This window comes from Rutilus rutilus (genome assembly GCF_951802725.1).
Source record: "Rutilus rutilus genome assembly, chromosome: 15".
NCBI lineage: Eukaryota > Metazoa > Chordata > Actinopteri > Cypriniformes > Leuciscidae > Rutilus > Rutilus rutilus.
Window position 1 is genome coordinate 34494244 of NC_140220.1, and position 15685 is coordinate 34509928.

Below are 15685 nucleotides of genomic sequence, written 5' to 3' on the forward strand. Positions count from 1 at the left end.
CCATACTTGAATATTTGATTGTAAGATTTTTTGCACTCCTGGTGGACATTATGACTTCTTGCACTCCTGGTGGACATTATGACTTCTTGCACTCCTGGTGGACATTATATTTTAGTGAATTTTTCAGAGGTACCAAATGTTTGGAGTATTCGCCATGACACTAACTTCTCTTTGTTAAAAATGCCTGACATTAATTTAGTAATCAAATTTAGCACTCTTATGGAAATATGATAATATTTTGTAATTATCATTTCAGTCTGACTAATTTTCAAATTGTTTGTCGTCAATCAACATCTCAGTAAAATGGTATGGGGTTTCTAATCAAATTATGACTTTGTTACAAAACAGGGCAATTATTTCATACATGTCCACTGTAGACCAGGACTTACATGAAAATGTTGCCAGTTATTACTCCCATTATTGCACTACTTTTTTCATTACATGTTGCCCCAAGAACACATTAATATGCTAATAAGCTATACAGATACATTGTATTGAATGGGAAACCCCATTTATGGCCGTTTTACCCACATATTGCATTGTTAAATGGTATATAAATTCCGTTATATCTTTAATAACATAGATGAGGATAATCTTTTTACAAAGTTTGGTAAAGAAAAAAACTGAAACCTGAAAATTGATTGGTGAATGAAAAAAAAAATGTTTTTGCCTATAAATGTATTTTTATTTTTTTAAACAACTGAGTCAGCATAGAATATTAATAAAATATATTCTCGAATATATTATTATTTTTTTTTTGTATGTCTCGTTAGCAGCAGATTTTTTTCGTGTGCGCATTTCGAGTTAAAGTTTCAGATGGCTTCGTTTCGCTCATCACTAAATCAGAACACTGTGCTTTTCTGTGTCTGTTGTTCATTTCATTTAGTTAAATATTTCGAAACCACTGAACTCAGCTGAACGATAAATTCACGTCCCATTGATACCCGACCCGTCCCGCCGCCGCCGCAACCAAACCCAGCTGCACCGACTGCGGTCATTGGCCACAGTGAGAACACCAGTGGGTGACTCCTGCGTTCTCATTGGTCAACGGCGTGTCAATCAAACCCGGCACTGAAATGTCATTGGTTTCCTCTCAGCGTGCGGTGAATGCGGACAGCGCGAGCGTCACGGTGTGTTTGGGATGCATATGAGAAACGAGACGCGGGTACAAAATGTATCATGCATTTCTCTCCGTTTAAAACGAGCGTTTGCATTCGGAAAAACAGCGAGGCAATTTAAAGCAGTTTTCTCAGGGCTATTTAGATTATTAAGATTAGACATCTGTTTTCTGATTGATTCATCACGCTAAAACGGGCAGAATTCAAATGTTTTAATGCTTTAAAAAAAAAAAAAAAACGATTAGTCTTTTTAAACCGAAGCCGTGTCACTCTGGTTTTACACCAATACGCGAAGAAATAAAGCTTTTAACATCTGTAAATAAGTATATTTTATGTGAAAATGTTGTCGGAGCTTCAAACATCTGGCGAGAGAAGGATGTGAATCTGAATCTCAGCGAATAATGATGTGAATGATGCGGCATCCTTTATTGCAAACAAGTCACAGAGGAGAATCAAGGTAAAACACCAACTTTATTAATTATTGTGTTTAGAGAGCACCATATGACAATTTAAATACGATTGTGATGTTCTCTACTCTTTCCTCCATTTTAAATCAGTTGATCCACTTTCAAGGTGAATCTTTCAGATCCTAAATTGAAAGCAATGTGCAAGGCAAGATTTTACCTGGGTAAATATAACATCAGTGCAAAAAAAAGAGTCCATTTGTAAGGAGTCAAAGTGTAATAAGAATCATGTCTCTGCAATTGTTTCCCCACCTATTCATCTGAGATGAAAGTCTGGAGCCTTTGATCCAGAAAGTATCTGGAAATCATTGAGCTTTTCATTCTGTATCTTCTTCTTCTGGTCTGGCCTTGGCTAGGCCTTTTCTGTCTCAAAACTGCTGCTTTTAGAAATGGAGGAATGTTCTAGGTTCACAACATCGAACAGTCTTGGACTACTGTTGAGGCCTCTTGAAGTGATTGTGCTTCATAATGGAGGGATACATTTCCCAAGCATACATGAAGAGACACTTAATCATTTTATTCCTGTTGCTAGGATCCACAACTATTCAGTATACACGACTGTCATTCGCTCACCAGTTTCCTCTGCTGTCACTATGGTTTCAGCTTATACTGTACCACTGATGATTTCCACTTCAGTTTGACGACTTGGAGCTTTTAAACAAGATAGAGACCTTTCAATGCAGAAACCTTTTATTTGAGACTGGTCTGATATCATGTAATGTTTACTTTGGTAGAGAATCATCAGCCAAGACCTGTGAATGTAGGTCACGGTGGAAACTCTTGAGTCGATACAAGCCGATTGCAAGATCGTGGTGAAATAGTGATCTGATTTTACCTGATAGGCCAGTGTCGGTGTGTGCTTGTTTTTCTACTCCGGTGGGGACTTCAACCTGTGGAAACAAGCTTATAAATCATACCGAATGAGTTTTTTTTTTGTTGAAAATGTAAAAATGCAGAAAGTTTTGTGTGATGGGTGGGTTTAGGGGTCTGTTAGTGTAAGGTGAGAGCATATAGCCTACATCTATGGAAGTCTCCACAAAGATAGGGAACCAGACGTGTGTGTGAAGATAATTATGTGTGTGCGAGTATGCATGGGTGCTTGCATGTGGGTGGGTGAGTATATTTAGCATAAAAGTGTCTTATTCTCTCATTGGTTTTCATAGATGCCTTTGGGTAAAGTGGCACCTTGAAAAATCTTTTAAACCTAGCCTTTGTAGAGGAACCTTATGAGGAACCTTGCCAGATAAAATGCCCTCTTTGTCCTCTAGTGGAAAATGTGCACTTTAAGCCAGGACTTTTCAACTCCATTAACAACTAGGCCAAATGGGAAAAACATCTTTTGGCCATATATACTGTAGTTCCAGATGAATGTGCCCAGTTGGTATGTTGCTTGGTAACTGAAATCAGCCTTTAGTTAGGCTAAATAACTATCCTTGGCAAAATTGTTTATTCTGATTATTATTTCCTTTTAAGGTTTAGAAATATTAAATACCAAAGTATGTTACAGCTGTTATAAAGCAATAGGACGCTCAGTCTCAAGGCTGTGTGTTAAAGTGTTTTTTTTTCTTTTGCATTATCCATGGTACAATCAATGAAAAACACAACCTCTTGTGGTTTATTGTTTTGGCTGTAAGTTTTGAATAAATATTATTGATAAGTTAAAACAACACAGTTAAAGGGATTGCGTTATTCCATATATTCCAAACAAGACTGACTTTCTTCTGCAGAATGGGAAAAAAAGATCATTTTGAATAATGGTTTCAACTACAGGAAACACTGATCACCACAGTGGTGCTCCTCTTTCCTTCAGTGATTTACTCATTAACATCAGGTGTCATCGCTAATGGTCACAATGAGCGCTGTTAAACACAGGGGATTTTGTTGTGTAGCATCCAACCGTGAGACAGTTTCAAGCCAACAATTTTGTGATGCTTAATATTTAAAAGACAGATTTCAGCAAACATTATGAGAATATTCATCAAAGCCTATATTGTGATTTCATGAACATTGTTTTGAAAGTACTTAATTCTTACACTTGCATAACCTTTACATTAATTAAAGAGAAAAGTTGGGAACTGTAACTGGGGCAGGCTACAAAACCTTCCCACGTTCCACGGATGTTCTTTTAACATGCATAACGGCACGCACAACCTTAAATATTTAAAGGATGTTCCAAGAATGTTGTTCTAAGAACTTTTTATCCCAATATTATGAGAACGTTTAAAAAAAACCTTACAGACAATGCATAAATTATGTTTTTGTGGTAACCTTTTGAGAGCATTAATACGATTAAATAACACTGAACAAACATTCTATTAATGTTACTGGAAGAACTTTGAGAGAACCCTGTCAGAACGGTAGCCAAAGTTAGAACGTTCCCTGTTAGCTGGGTTTATAGGTTTGTGATTATTCTTCAGATGTCAATGTCATATACCTTTGTGAACCTGCTATTAAAGCTCAGTGGCTCAAATAAATGACATCTAGCTATTAATGGACTGATGGACAGCTGTTAAAACTAAACCAATAATTGTATTATATTCTAAAGTGAAAGAGGTAAAATATATGAGCAAATCCATGTCAGAGCAACCACATGTTAGAAACTTCTTCAATCCAAATATTTGATTTTGTTAATAATTTTGGACAAAATCCTTCCTATTATCACTGTAAATCTGCTTTGAAACGATCTATATTGTTAAAAGCGATATATAAATGAAGGTGACTTGACATAATGATGGACATAAATGATGATCATTAGCCCCCAACATATTTTGTTGTATTGAATATCTGAACATGCATTATATCAAAAGAAAGAACATTGCCTCTGCTTTTAAACTAACAACCAAAAAAAAAAAAAAAAAACTGTTTTATTCTAGCTTCATGCATTCTTTTTTTATCAACACTTGAATGTTAAGTTTCATAAAAAAAGCAACATTTTGAGCAAAAAGCTCTAACCCATAACCATTTTTGTCCAAGACTACATCCAGATCAGATCAAAATATAGATGAAGTAGATTATTTTTATTATTATTACATTTTGATAACTACAGTATCTATGGCAGAAGGCCATGCGACAGAAAATATATGGTATGAGTGTTCAGGGTTTCCATATGAACTCTGCACCATTTTTATATTTTGCTCAAAACAAGTATCTTATAAAAACAAACAATGCGCATAATAATCCAAACGTGAGCAGAAAACAAAGCTATTACTAGTACTTTCAAACTTTTAGTGGTCTTTCCATCTACAAATAATTTCCCCAGTTATAACATTGTTTATTATGAAATGCTGATTGATAATGCTAAATGTAGATGACAAAGACATCCTGTCAAAAAAAACATTTGTATTGTACAATTGGAGTCATATGTAAGACAGATAAAAGTAGCCTAATAGTAAAATTCAAATTTTCTGCTGTGTTTTAGTGAAAGTAAGCATAATAGTGTCAGTTGCTCCATTGTTTTGATGAGCTGCTCACTTTAAACTGCTGAAACGGTAAAACGGTGCTACCATTGCCATTATATCTTGCGGTCCAGTTGCAAAGATGTCAGAGTCCGGAACCGGACCACGGTTGTTACGAAGCATAGGAGTCATTCAGATCCAAGTGCAGCTTGTCTTTATTAAACAGAGTAGTCACCAGGCAAGGGTCATACACCAGCAAACACAGCAGAGAAGATCAGGCAAAATCGTGGTCAACAAACAGGCAGGATATCAGGGCAGGCAGCAAACAAACAGGATACAGGAACCAGGCAAAAGATCAGGAACAGACAAGGTCACAACAGGCAGATAAACACATGGAAAACGCTTGGAAATGTTCGCAGCAGCAAAACAAGACTTAGCCCAGAGTGTTGTGTGAGTGTGGCTTAAATGAGTGTTTGAACATGAGGTGCAGGTGTGTGTGTGTAATCAGTGCAGTGCAGGTGTATGGTGTAATCAGTCCAGGGAGATGCATGATGGGAAATGGAGTCCGTAATCACCCAGGGAGTGCGTGGCTAATTGTGACAACGGTCCGCTATTTGAGAGTTCACTCGATAATGTCCACCATGGTTTTGCACACAACTACAAATGTGTTCTCTCTGAACATTTTAGCATTTCTCCGAGAAACGTTCCTTTCACTCACAAAGAATGCATCTGCATTTCCCTTCAGGGGCTCCGTACTTTAAACATGCTTGCTTGACGTGCTAGAACCAATGAGGTTCATTCTCATGTTACGCAGCACGTTTGAGCTTCTGCAAGAACCAATGAGGTTCATTCTCGTGTTACGCAGCACGTTTGAGCTTCTGCAAGAACCAATGAGGTTCATTCTAGTGTTAAGCAGCACGTTTGAGCTTCAGCAAGAACCAATGATGTTCATTCTCGTGTTACGCAGCACGTTTGAGCTTCTGCAAGAACCAATGATGTTCATTCTCGTGTTACGCATCACGTTTGAGCTTCAGCAAGAACCAATGATGTTCATTCTCGTGTTACGCAGCACGTTTGAGCTTCTGCAAGAACCAATGATGTTCATTCTCGTGTTACGCAGCACGTTTGAGCTTCAGCAAGAACCAATGATGTTCATTCTCGTGTTACGCAGCACGTTTGAGCTTCAGCAAGAACCAATGAGGTTCATTCTCGTGTTACGCAGCACGTTTGAGCTTCTGCAAGAACCAATGAAGTTCATTCTCGTGTTACGCAGCACGTTTGAGCTTCTGCAAGAACCAATGAGGTTCATTCTCGTGTTACGCAGCACGTTTGAGCTTCAGCAAGAACCAATGAGGTTCATTCTCGTGTTACGCAGCACGTTTGAGCTTCAGCAAGAACCAATGAGGTTCATTCTCGTGTTACGCAGCACGTTTGAGCTTCTGCAAGAACCAATGAAGTTCATTCTCGTGTTACGCAGCACGTTTGAGCTTCTGCAAGAACCAATGAGGTTCATTCTCGTGTTACGCAGCACGTTTGAGCTTCAGCAAGAACCAATGAGGTTCATTCTCGTGTTACGCAGCACGTTTGAGCTTCTGCAAGAACCAATGAGGTTCATTCTCGTGTTACGCAGCACGTTTGAGCTTCAACAAAAACCAATGAGGTTCATTCTCGTGTTACGCAGCACGATTGGTCTTCTGCATGAACCAATGAGGTCTGTTCTCGTGCGTCAACCATGTAGGGTTTAGCTTCCGTTTACCATATTTCACTACTTTATGTATGGACGTTGATCAATGTTTATGTGAACAAAAGCCTGAATTAAATCATATAAAGTGATCGTGTCTTTTCAGAAGACTCAGATTAAATCGCTCTATTCATATTCATTTCATATTCATAATGAACATTAAACGTTTTGAACCGTTAGAGTTTTGGGTAAATAGACTTTCAATGAATGGAGACTCTGAAATATCTCTGATTAATTCAAATTATCTTCGTTTGTGTTGCAAAGATGATTGAAAGTCTAATGGGTTTGGAACGACATGAGGCTAATTGAATACTGAATTTTATTTTATTTTTAGGTGAACTAACCCTAAAACTAGGGTTATAACAGTTTATTATGAAATATTGATTAATAATGCTAAATGTAGATGGCATAAATTTTTTTTTTTATTATTATTATTATTATTTTTAAAATAAAGTATTTTGAAAACATTCATATCAAATCGTCATATATAATTATGAAATTGTTTGCGATGTAGCTGCTGCCAGATCCAACACAGTTGGCTGCTTAATTTTTCAACTAGGTTTTTTTGTTTTTGTTGCAAACTCTCTCTTCATGGTTTACAAAACAATTTAGAGTCAAATGATTTGAACAAGCATATAATCCTCTGATGCGATCCATCCATTTGTTCCTGAAGCTGTGGAATCTGTGCGGTCTTAAACAAGCTACATAAACTCTTCCGTTCGTCCTGTTGTTGACAGACTCAGGTGTGTGGAGTACGTCAGAAGCTAAACTCACATCTGTATACTTCAGTGTAGACAGCGTCAGTGATTATAATGAATTCTATTTGCTTTTAACGCAACGCTCACATCTGGTGTAGTAGACTGGTGTCCGCCATTAAGCGACTGGATGTGGATAGTGTGATGATGTATAACTATTTCACAATAAACCTACTGTAAACCTGCAGTCAGCTGGCAGCATCACTTTACATTGTGTTACATTTTAGATTGTTTGTGACGTTGTGAATCCTTGCACAGCTAATTCCTTTTCTCTGCTTCCCCAGGCTCTGCCTCCATGCTGAGATGTGCGCTAGCGACCTGTCCGATAGGCTGAGCTTGCTCTCTTTACCATGTAACTGCAAAAAGAAGAATGCTTTATTCCTCCACTAGTCTGCTTGTGGCTTCAGGGCCGCCCAGCGCCACCCGGCCCCCCCCACCGAGGGCGCTGACCCAGCCAGCGGGTCCAAGAGCCATGGAGAACTCCTCTGCAAAAGCCAACAGCTCGCTGGAGCTCCGGACTCTATCGGGATACACAACGCCTCCAGCTGTCGGGCCGGACCCCGTTCAGGGCCTGAACCTGCCCCTTCAGGTGTTCTTCGGGTCGGTCATCATCTGCGTGCTGCTGCTGGCCTTCCTCGGAAACATGGTGGTCTGCGCCATGGTTTACCAGAGAGCCGCCATGCGCTCCGCTATTAACATCCTACTGGCCAGTCTCGCCTTTGCCGACATGATGCTCGCGGTCCTCAACATGCCTTTTGCCCTGGTCACGATGGTGACCACGCACTGGATCTTCGGAGAGGTGTTTTGCCGCGTGTCAGCCATGTTCTTCTGGATGTTCGTGATGGAGGGAGTAGCGATTTTGCTGATCATCAGCGTGGACCGTTTCCTAATCATCGTGCAAAAGCAGGACAAGCTAAGTCCGCGCAGGGCCAAAGTGTTAATCGCAGTCTCGTGGTCTCTGTCTTTCTGCTTCTCTTTCCCTCTTTCCGTTGGCCATCCGGCCCTGGACATTCCCCCCAGAGCACCACAGTGTGTTTTCGGGTACACGTCGGACCGGGGCTACCATGCCTACATGATGCTGATAATGCTGGTGTTCTTCTTTGTACCGTTCCTGGTGATGCTGTACACGTTCATGGGCATCTTGAGCACGCTCCGCCACAACGCGCTCCGCATCCACTCCCACCCGGACTCGGTGTGCCTCAGCCAGGCCAGCAAACTGGGTCTGATGAGCCTCCAGAGACCCTTTCAGATGAACGTCGACATGAGCTTCAAAACACGTGCCTTCACCACCATCCTCATCCTGTTCTCGGTGTTCACCGCATGCTGGGCTCCGTTCGCCACCTACAGCCTGCTGTCCACGTTCAGTCGCCCCTTCTACTACAGGCAGAACTTTTTTGAGATCAGCACGTGGCTGCTGTGGATTTGCTACCTCAAATCAGCTCTGAATCCTCTGATCTACTACTGGCGTATCAAGAAGTTTCGCGACGCCTGCCTTGACCTGATGCCCAAGTACTTCAAGTTCCTGCCGCAGTTGCCCGGCCACACGAGGAGACGGATCCGCCCCAGTGCCGTTTATGTGTGCGGGGACCACCGCTCCGTGGTGTAGCGGAGGACCTCTTTTAACCCTGAAGCGTCTTTTGTAATTCGTATGGTACAATCTTATCAAGCTGTGATCTGTTTGGTCTTTCTTAAAACTGCAGGATGTTTTAGCTGTAAAAGATTGTACAGATGGAGAAGCCTGTACAGTTAAACTACTTTAATTGCACAATGTTTTTTATAGGGTTTAGAATTTACTAGAAGTTTGTTCAGTACATATCAGTCAGGTGCTGCTATATTTGGTGAAAATGTGCAATCTTCTGTTTAATGCCATTGAATGTTATATTTTGTGTGCTGTATTTGTTTTTTTCCTGGCTTTGTGATCCGGTTTACACTTTAACATATCTATTTAATTTAATTTTTGATTGTTCAGCTATTCTTTTTAGGGATGCACAGATTATGAACATTTTGGCCGATACCGATAACTGACAGTTCTTTAAATTTGAAAGCCGATAACGGCCGATAAATCTAAATCTAAATCCAAATCCAAATTTTTATATAGCTTTTGAGAGCCTGATTACAAAAAACAAAAGTCTCACCATTAAAAGCCATGTCCCAAGCACTTTAACATAAATCAAACATATACAGTATAGTTTTAAAATTGGCCAACTTTCCTAAAAAAAATTAAAAAATGCCTTAAAAATAGTCAAACAAGTCAGTGGACAGCATACTTGCGTATAAAGATTCAAATTGCATATGCCATGGATAAAATAAGATAATTAGTTATTTATCAGCTTTAAGATATTTGCCAAATTTTCTTATTGGACCGATAACAATAAAAAAGAACATATATCGTCTGATACCGATAGGGTGGCCGATATATATCGTGCATACCTAATTTTATTTCAGTGTGGAAAAAAGACAATTGACAAAGGTGACTATTCAGCGTGTTCCAATCTGATAAGACTCTGTGGAAATACAGTACATGATTTTTATGTGATTTTTTTTTTAATTGTGATTTCCATTTCTGGAGGTGAATAAAATCATGGAAATGAATCAAATTGTAATTCATGGATATTCCATTCTAGTTATTGCTTGTTGTGAGTGTAATCGTGAAGGGTTTTTTTCCCCCTTGGTGTCATGAATGAATGGAAATGTCAAGAAGTTTATTGGTCAAAGTGGGAGAACCCTGTCAGTATTTGTGTACAGTACAGTATATATCATATGAACAACAGCTGACCAACTGCTTGTTGGTGACATGGCGTTAAAAGTCAATAAACAAAAACAACAACAAACAACCAACCACAGATATGTTTATTATATCTTTTTAAAATGTCAAACGGCAGGCGTCTGAGGATCTGTTTCATCCCTCTGTCAGCTGCGACTGGAACAAGGTCAGTGTGAGCCTTTGTAGTGTGCCGCTTCTTTCAGATGATGATTTCTTTCTAAGGATAAACCCTGAAGCTTTGTGAGTCTGAAAGGTAATGTTCCTTCGCTAGTGTCCCTCGTGGGGTTGATTATTTCTCCAGCCACCGCTAATGAGGATGCTGTGGGCTTTAGAAGCTCATCAGACCCAATGTGTGGAACTCGATTACTTAGCAACAGTATGTATTACTTGGCAACCAGCTTGTGTTACTTAGAGTTGACACACTCTCTCGTGGGAGTTTTTGTTTTTTGGAGAAGCAACTATAACATTGACATTTAACATGGTTTCTCAGGAGTGTTTTGTGATCTTGAAATATCAGTAACATAATAATTCAATGATTTAGATCACCCCATCTCACACACACACATTTAAACGATTTAGTAAATGATATTAATTAAATGAATTATAAATATAATTTGTTGCAAAAAAAATATGCAGTTGTTCCAAAATGTAATATTGGGAAAATTATTACATTACAATGGTTATTGTCCATATTTTTAGACCAGTCTTTCAGAATTTAGAAAAAAAAATATTTTAGTAGGAAAGTCCTCCCATGCTTCATAACATGAACATGATTAAATAGGCTATATCATTATATTATAAATCTCTGGTTTTTACCATCTATTTCTGGAAATAGTATAGTTAGTAACATACATGGCTAATTCCAACTATAAAATTATATGAATTATTAAAAACTACATTTGCATCAGGGTTGCATCACATTTTAATTGTATTTGTCAATTTGAACAACAAATCTGTATCTTTTTTTGTCAACTCACATCAAATTCAAGAAATGTCAACCACTTACAACTGCGAGTAGTGGCCGGACGTGACCAGGTTGTTCACCTGTCTCTATTTGTGAATTTCATAGTTATATTAGCTAATATTTTGTTTATTTATGTTCATTTAATTTTTTTTTAAACCACATTTTACACTTTATCACACAGAACAAAAATATAAAGCAGTTGCTTAATAATGAAAATAAATACCAACCTGATCTCATGCGAAAATCTGAATGCTCTTTATATTCAGTGATCATACCCGCAATGTATTGAGGTCCTATAGGCCATTGATTGATTTATATAAACAAGTAATAACACTTTAAAAGCAATCGGTAACTGGGAGTGGGAGCCAGTGTAAAGACTTGAGGACTGGTGTGATGTGTTGATATGTTCTGGCTCTGCTCAGCGTTCTGTATGGTCTTTTTGGGAAGGCCAGTGAGGAGTCCATTACAATAATCCACCCATGGAAGTCTTGTATGGAAACAAAGCATCTCGTTCTTGCAATATTTTTCAGATGATAGTATATGCTGATTTAGTTATTGCTTTGACATGACTACTGAAACTAAGGTCTGACTCTAGAGTCACACCAAGATTCCTGACTTGATTTTTAGTTGTTTGACCCCTAGACTCAAGGCATGCGTTCACCTTGAGAACTTCATCTTTGTTTCCAAACGCAATGACCTCAGTTTTGTCTTTGTTTAACTGAAGAAGGTTTTGGCACGTCCAACTGTTAATTTCACCAATGCATTGGCACAGGGAGTGATTGGGCCTGTAGTTGTTAGGCGCTGAACAGAAAAAGAAAAAGGGAATATGAAAAACAATGTGTCCAAACAGAGATTAATAAGCTTAACCTATCATTTTTATCTCTGTAAGTCTTTAAGTTAATCAACTTTTGACATTTCTGCCTGAGAGGTAAGATTAATGATTAATGTTAACATCCGTTCATTTCCGAGTGTCTCTGGAACATGGATTTCACTGGGCCAGTTTATAATATAATTTTCATTCTAGTACATTTTATGAATATGCTTCATCATATATTGTGCTCTTGCTGTGTGTGCAGTGTTATAGAGCGGTATAGTTTTAGAAGTGTATTTGTGTGTTCATTGGGAGAGGGTCTTAACATTATTCTTATCAGGTATTTAACTATGTTCACACTCTCACTCTCAACTTCTGTTGTTGTTCTCAAAAAACGAAGTTACACATCATCTCCCTGCCATTCCCATGGCAACAAGAAGCAAAAGCGTTGAAAAAAAAAAACGGTCCCTGGACACTGCAAAGAAAAGGGCAAAATTACAAAAATGTAAAGGAGTGCAAAATGTGCACATGTACAATAATAGCCATCTGGACCAACCATGCAAGTAATCCTGCAAAGCTGCTGTAACACAGTTTCAGACCCAGTATCAAACCCGGCATACGAAAATCCATTTCACAGATCATATCAGACCTCAAAATATACATATTTGAGTAAACCAATTTTCTTCAGTCTGAAATCAGTGATATAAAAATGTATTTCTGGTTACAATTATCAAGTAAACAATCAAATGTGATATTTCACTGTAAAAGTACTTGATGTGCTTTCAGAATAATCAGTGTATATTCATAATTGAAACCCATTAGATGTAGTGCAGTGTTAATCCATTCTGCGAGAAAATATCCATTTACACGACGGCACATTTTAATCAGGTTGCAGGAATGTGGGCGGGTGTGAAATCATAATTGTGAGGCTCGCTGTTTGTTGTTGTATTTATAGAATCCGAAATATGAGTCCTTCTGTGAATTTGTTTGTCCATCAATCCATTTTCTATACCTGGAATATCCTAAGTATGGTCCCAGCATGCCTCAGGCCTGAACAGGGTTATATAGCACACATTCACATTCACTCAGACCTACAGCGACGATGAATTTAGACAGATCGCCTTCTCGATTTGTACATTATTATATGTACAGCTGAATGGTGGCCTTTAAATAGTGTGAATGTGGCTTTAAATCGCTTTCAGATGCCTCTACAGCTCAGGCATTTCTTTTATTCTTGTTATGACTGTAACATACTTCAATGCTTATGCCCTTACTATACCAGATCATTCTAGTTTACTGAAGGTGAGGCCTTCATCTTCATCTGGCCTTCATCAGCACCTGAATCGAATAGCAGGCACTTGATGTAGTGATAAAAGGCTCTCTTGAGACGAACGCTTTCTATACAGAATTACTCACTGCCAGGTGCACATTGGTTGACATGTATAAATCAGTGGTTTGAAAACAATAGGCAGTGTCCTCAGTTTCTTTAATCAAATGTAAATTCATGTTCCAGTTTTATCTGACGCGGATACATTTTCCAGGTAAAAAAAATAAAATAATTTCTACACTATTAAAATCCCAAAATTTTGTGTATATTTTATTTGTGAATTGAAGTTCAGATATTCTTTTTAATTATCAGATTTCAGTTCATTTTCAGATACAGCATCGCCTCCTCTCACGTGACTTTCCCCCATTCATTCTCTATCAAATCCACAGCACATGTAGACTGCATCTGAAATTTTTTCTGGCCCAGCTCCGGTCCACACATCCCCTTTTCCCACGGCCCACATGCTGCAAAGCCCTGGAGTGGCAAAGATCTGGATTAAAGACAAGGGCCACACATGGGCCATAACTGGCCCGAGTCTCAGACAATTACTAACCCATAACTGGCCCTGCACCGGGCCTGAATAGGTTTTAGTGTTGGTACCGATTCTCAGCCTTAAGTAAACCAGAAACCTCAAAACTGAGCCATGCCTGAGCCTGAACTTTCTACACTGTAAAAAAATTAATTAAATAAAAAACGGTAAATGACTCTCATCTACGGCTGCCAAACCAAAACCTTAAAATATCCTATTTTACATAAAGTGCAAAAAAACTTGTACAGAAATTTTCAATAACCTTTTTACACTGTAAAAAAATTCTAACCTCTCCAAGTCAAAATTTTCTAGGGACTGGTCACATCAAAATTTTTTAATTGGCCCAAGTGCAATTCTTGTTGCAATAGTCTGTTAACATTGGCTCAATGAGAAATAATACGTCAGACTAATTGAAAAATTGAGATGAGACCAGTCACTAGAAATTTTTGACTTGGGGATGTAATTTTCTTTTACAGTGTACCGATGAACACTATCATTTCACAGGTATTTCCTGACTTATTACTAACACATAACACATTCACTGTAAAATGCAAATCTCTTGCAGTAAACTACATGCACAAATGAATGCAACTATATGTCACTGCATCAGCAACTACTCATTTACAGCCTCTTAAATAAAGCAACATTCAGCATAACATCAATGTTTTCTGGCCCATCCTGGACCGAAGCACAGGCTCTACTCTTCAGCACAAAACACACGATACAGAAACACTTTAAATCCCAACAGAACATTAAACACTGACAGATCTCTCAAGGTCTCAGCATCTTATTTCAATTCAGACTTTATTTCTTTCATACTAAAGTTCATATTGAGAATTAACAGAGGTTTAGATGTAGATGTTTTATTGAAAATAATAACGTTTAATGTCACCATTATGGTGATCGGTGTTTGCTTTAGTTGGACTCAAGACCAATGTTTTATGTTAAACTCTTTAACATAATTTTTTTTTCTCTCTAGCTTTTGTAACTGTGTGTCTCTGACATGTTTGTTATGGCAGAACATACAAGATCAAGATCTGATCAGATGTTGGTCACTTTTTTTTCTTTTCTTTTTTTTTTCTTCTTCATTTAGTGGCCTGATTCACTGATACCACTCTAATCTCTGATTAAATTGTTTAATATTAATTGTTAATTTTACATGTCATTACTACTGTAGAACTTCCTACAGTGCTGTGATACTCTGAAAGATTTTATGAAGTCAAGCAGAAAATGTTTTGACAGGATCATATAGACTCATAGAGACATCAAATAATCAGAGTATGAATTGCAACAATGGTGACAATCAAAAAAATATTCAGATCAACTCAAACACAAAACAAGCTACTTAAGTCACGAAAAAGCTTTGTTGATTGTCACCATTGTTGAGATTCATGTTGATTCTTGATGTCTCTGTGCACCTAAATATCTCAAAACATTTTCTGTATAATATAAACAAAAAACTGAATACCAGATTGTTATTATACTGATACCCCAATATCACAAGGCTACTGTAAATCATGTGAAATTATACATAGTCTATATAATACATACAATTATATACTCTATATAACATAAACTCAGCTAATACTTTACGTGTTCAGTAAAACAGACCACTAAATGATGACCATAACATCACAAATAATTGAACAACATCATCTCCTTTCTCGATGTGAACCCTTGAATATGTTTTTTTGTTTTTACTTACCTTGGCATGCGGAACAAAGTAAGGTGCGTTAAATTAGATGTTTATAAAAAAATGCAGCAACTCCACTCACACTATACTGAATCTGGCCCGTTTGACAGTCAATTGGCATATT

General features: G+C 38.0%; 1 protein-coding gene across 1 annotated transcript; it reads left to right on the top strand.

The window, feature by feature from the left end:
- Positions 1–1100: 1100 nt before the first annotated feature.
- Positions 1101–10282, top strand: gpr63 (G protein-coupled receptor 63). Its single transcript, XM_084432590.1, has 2 exons — positions 1101–1575; positions 7758–10282. Exon 2 carries the CDS (start codon positions 7844–7846, stop codon positions 9077–9079), a length of 1236 nt encoding a protein of 411 aa, XP_084288716.1. The 5' UTR covers positions 1101–1575; positions 7758–7843; the 3' UTR covers positions 9080–10282.
- Positions 10283–15685: the final 5403 nt, after the last annotated feature.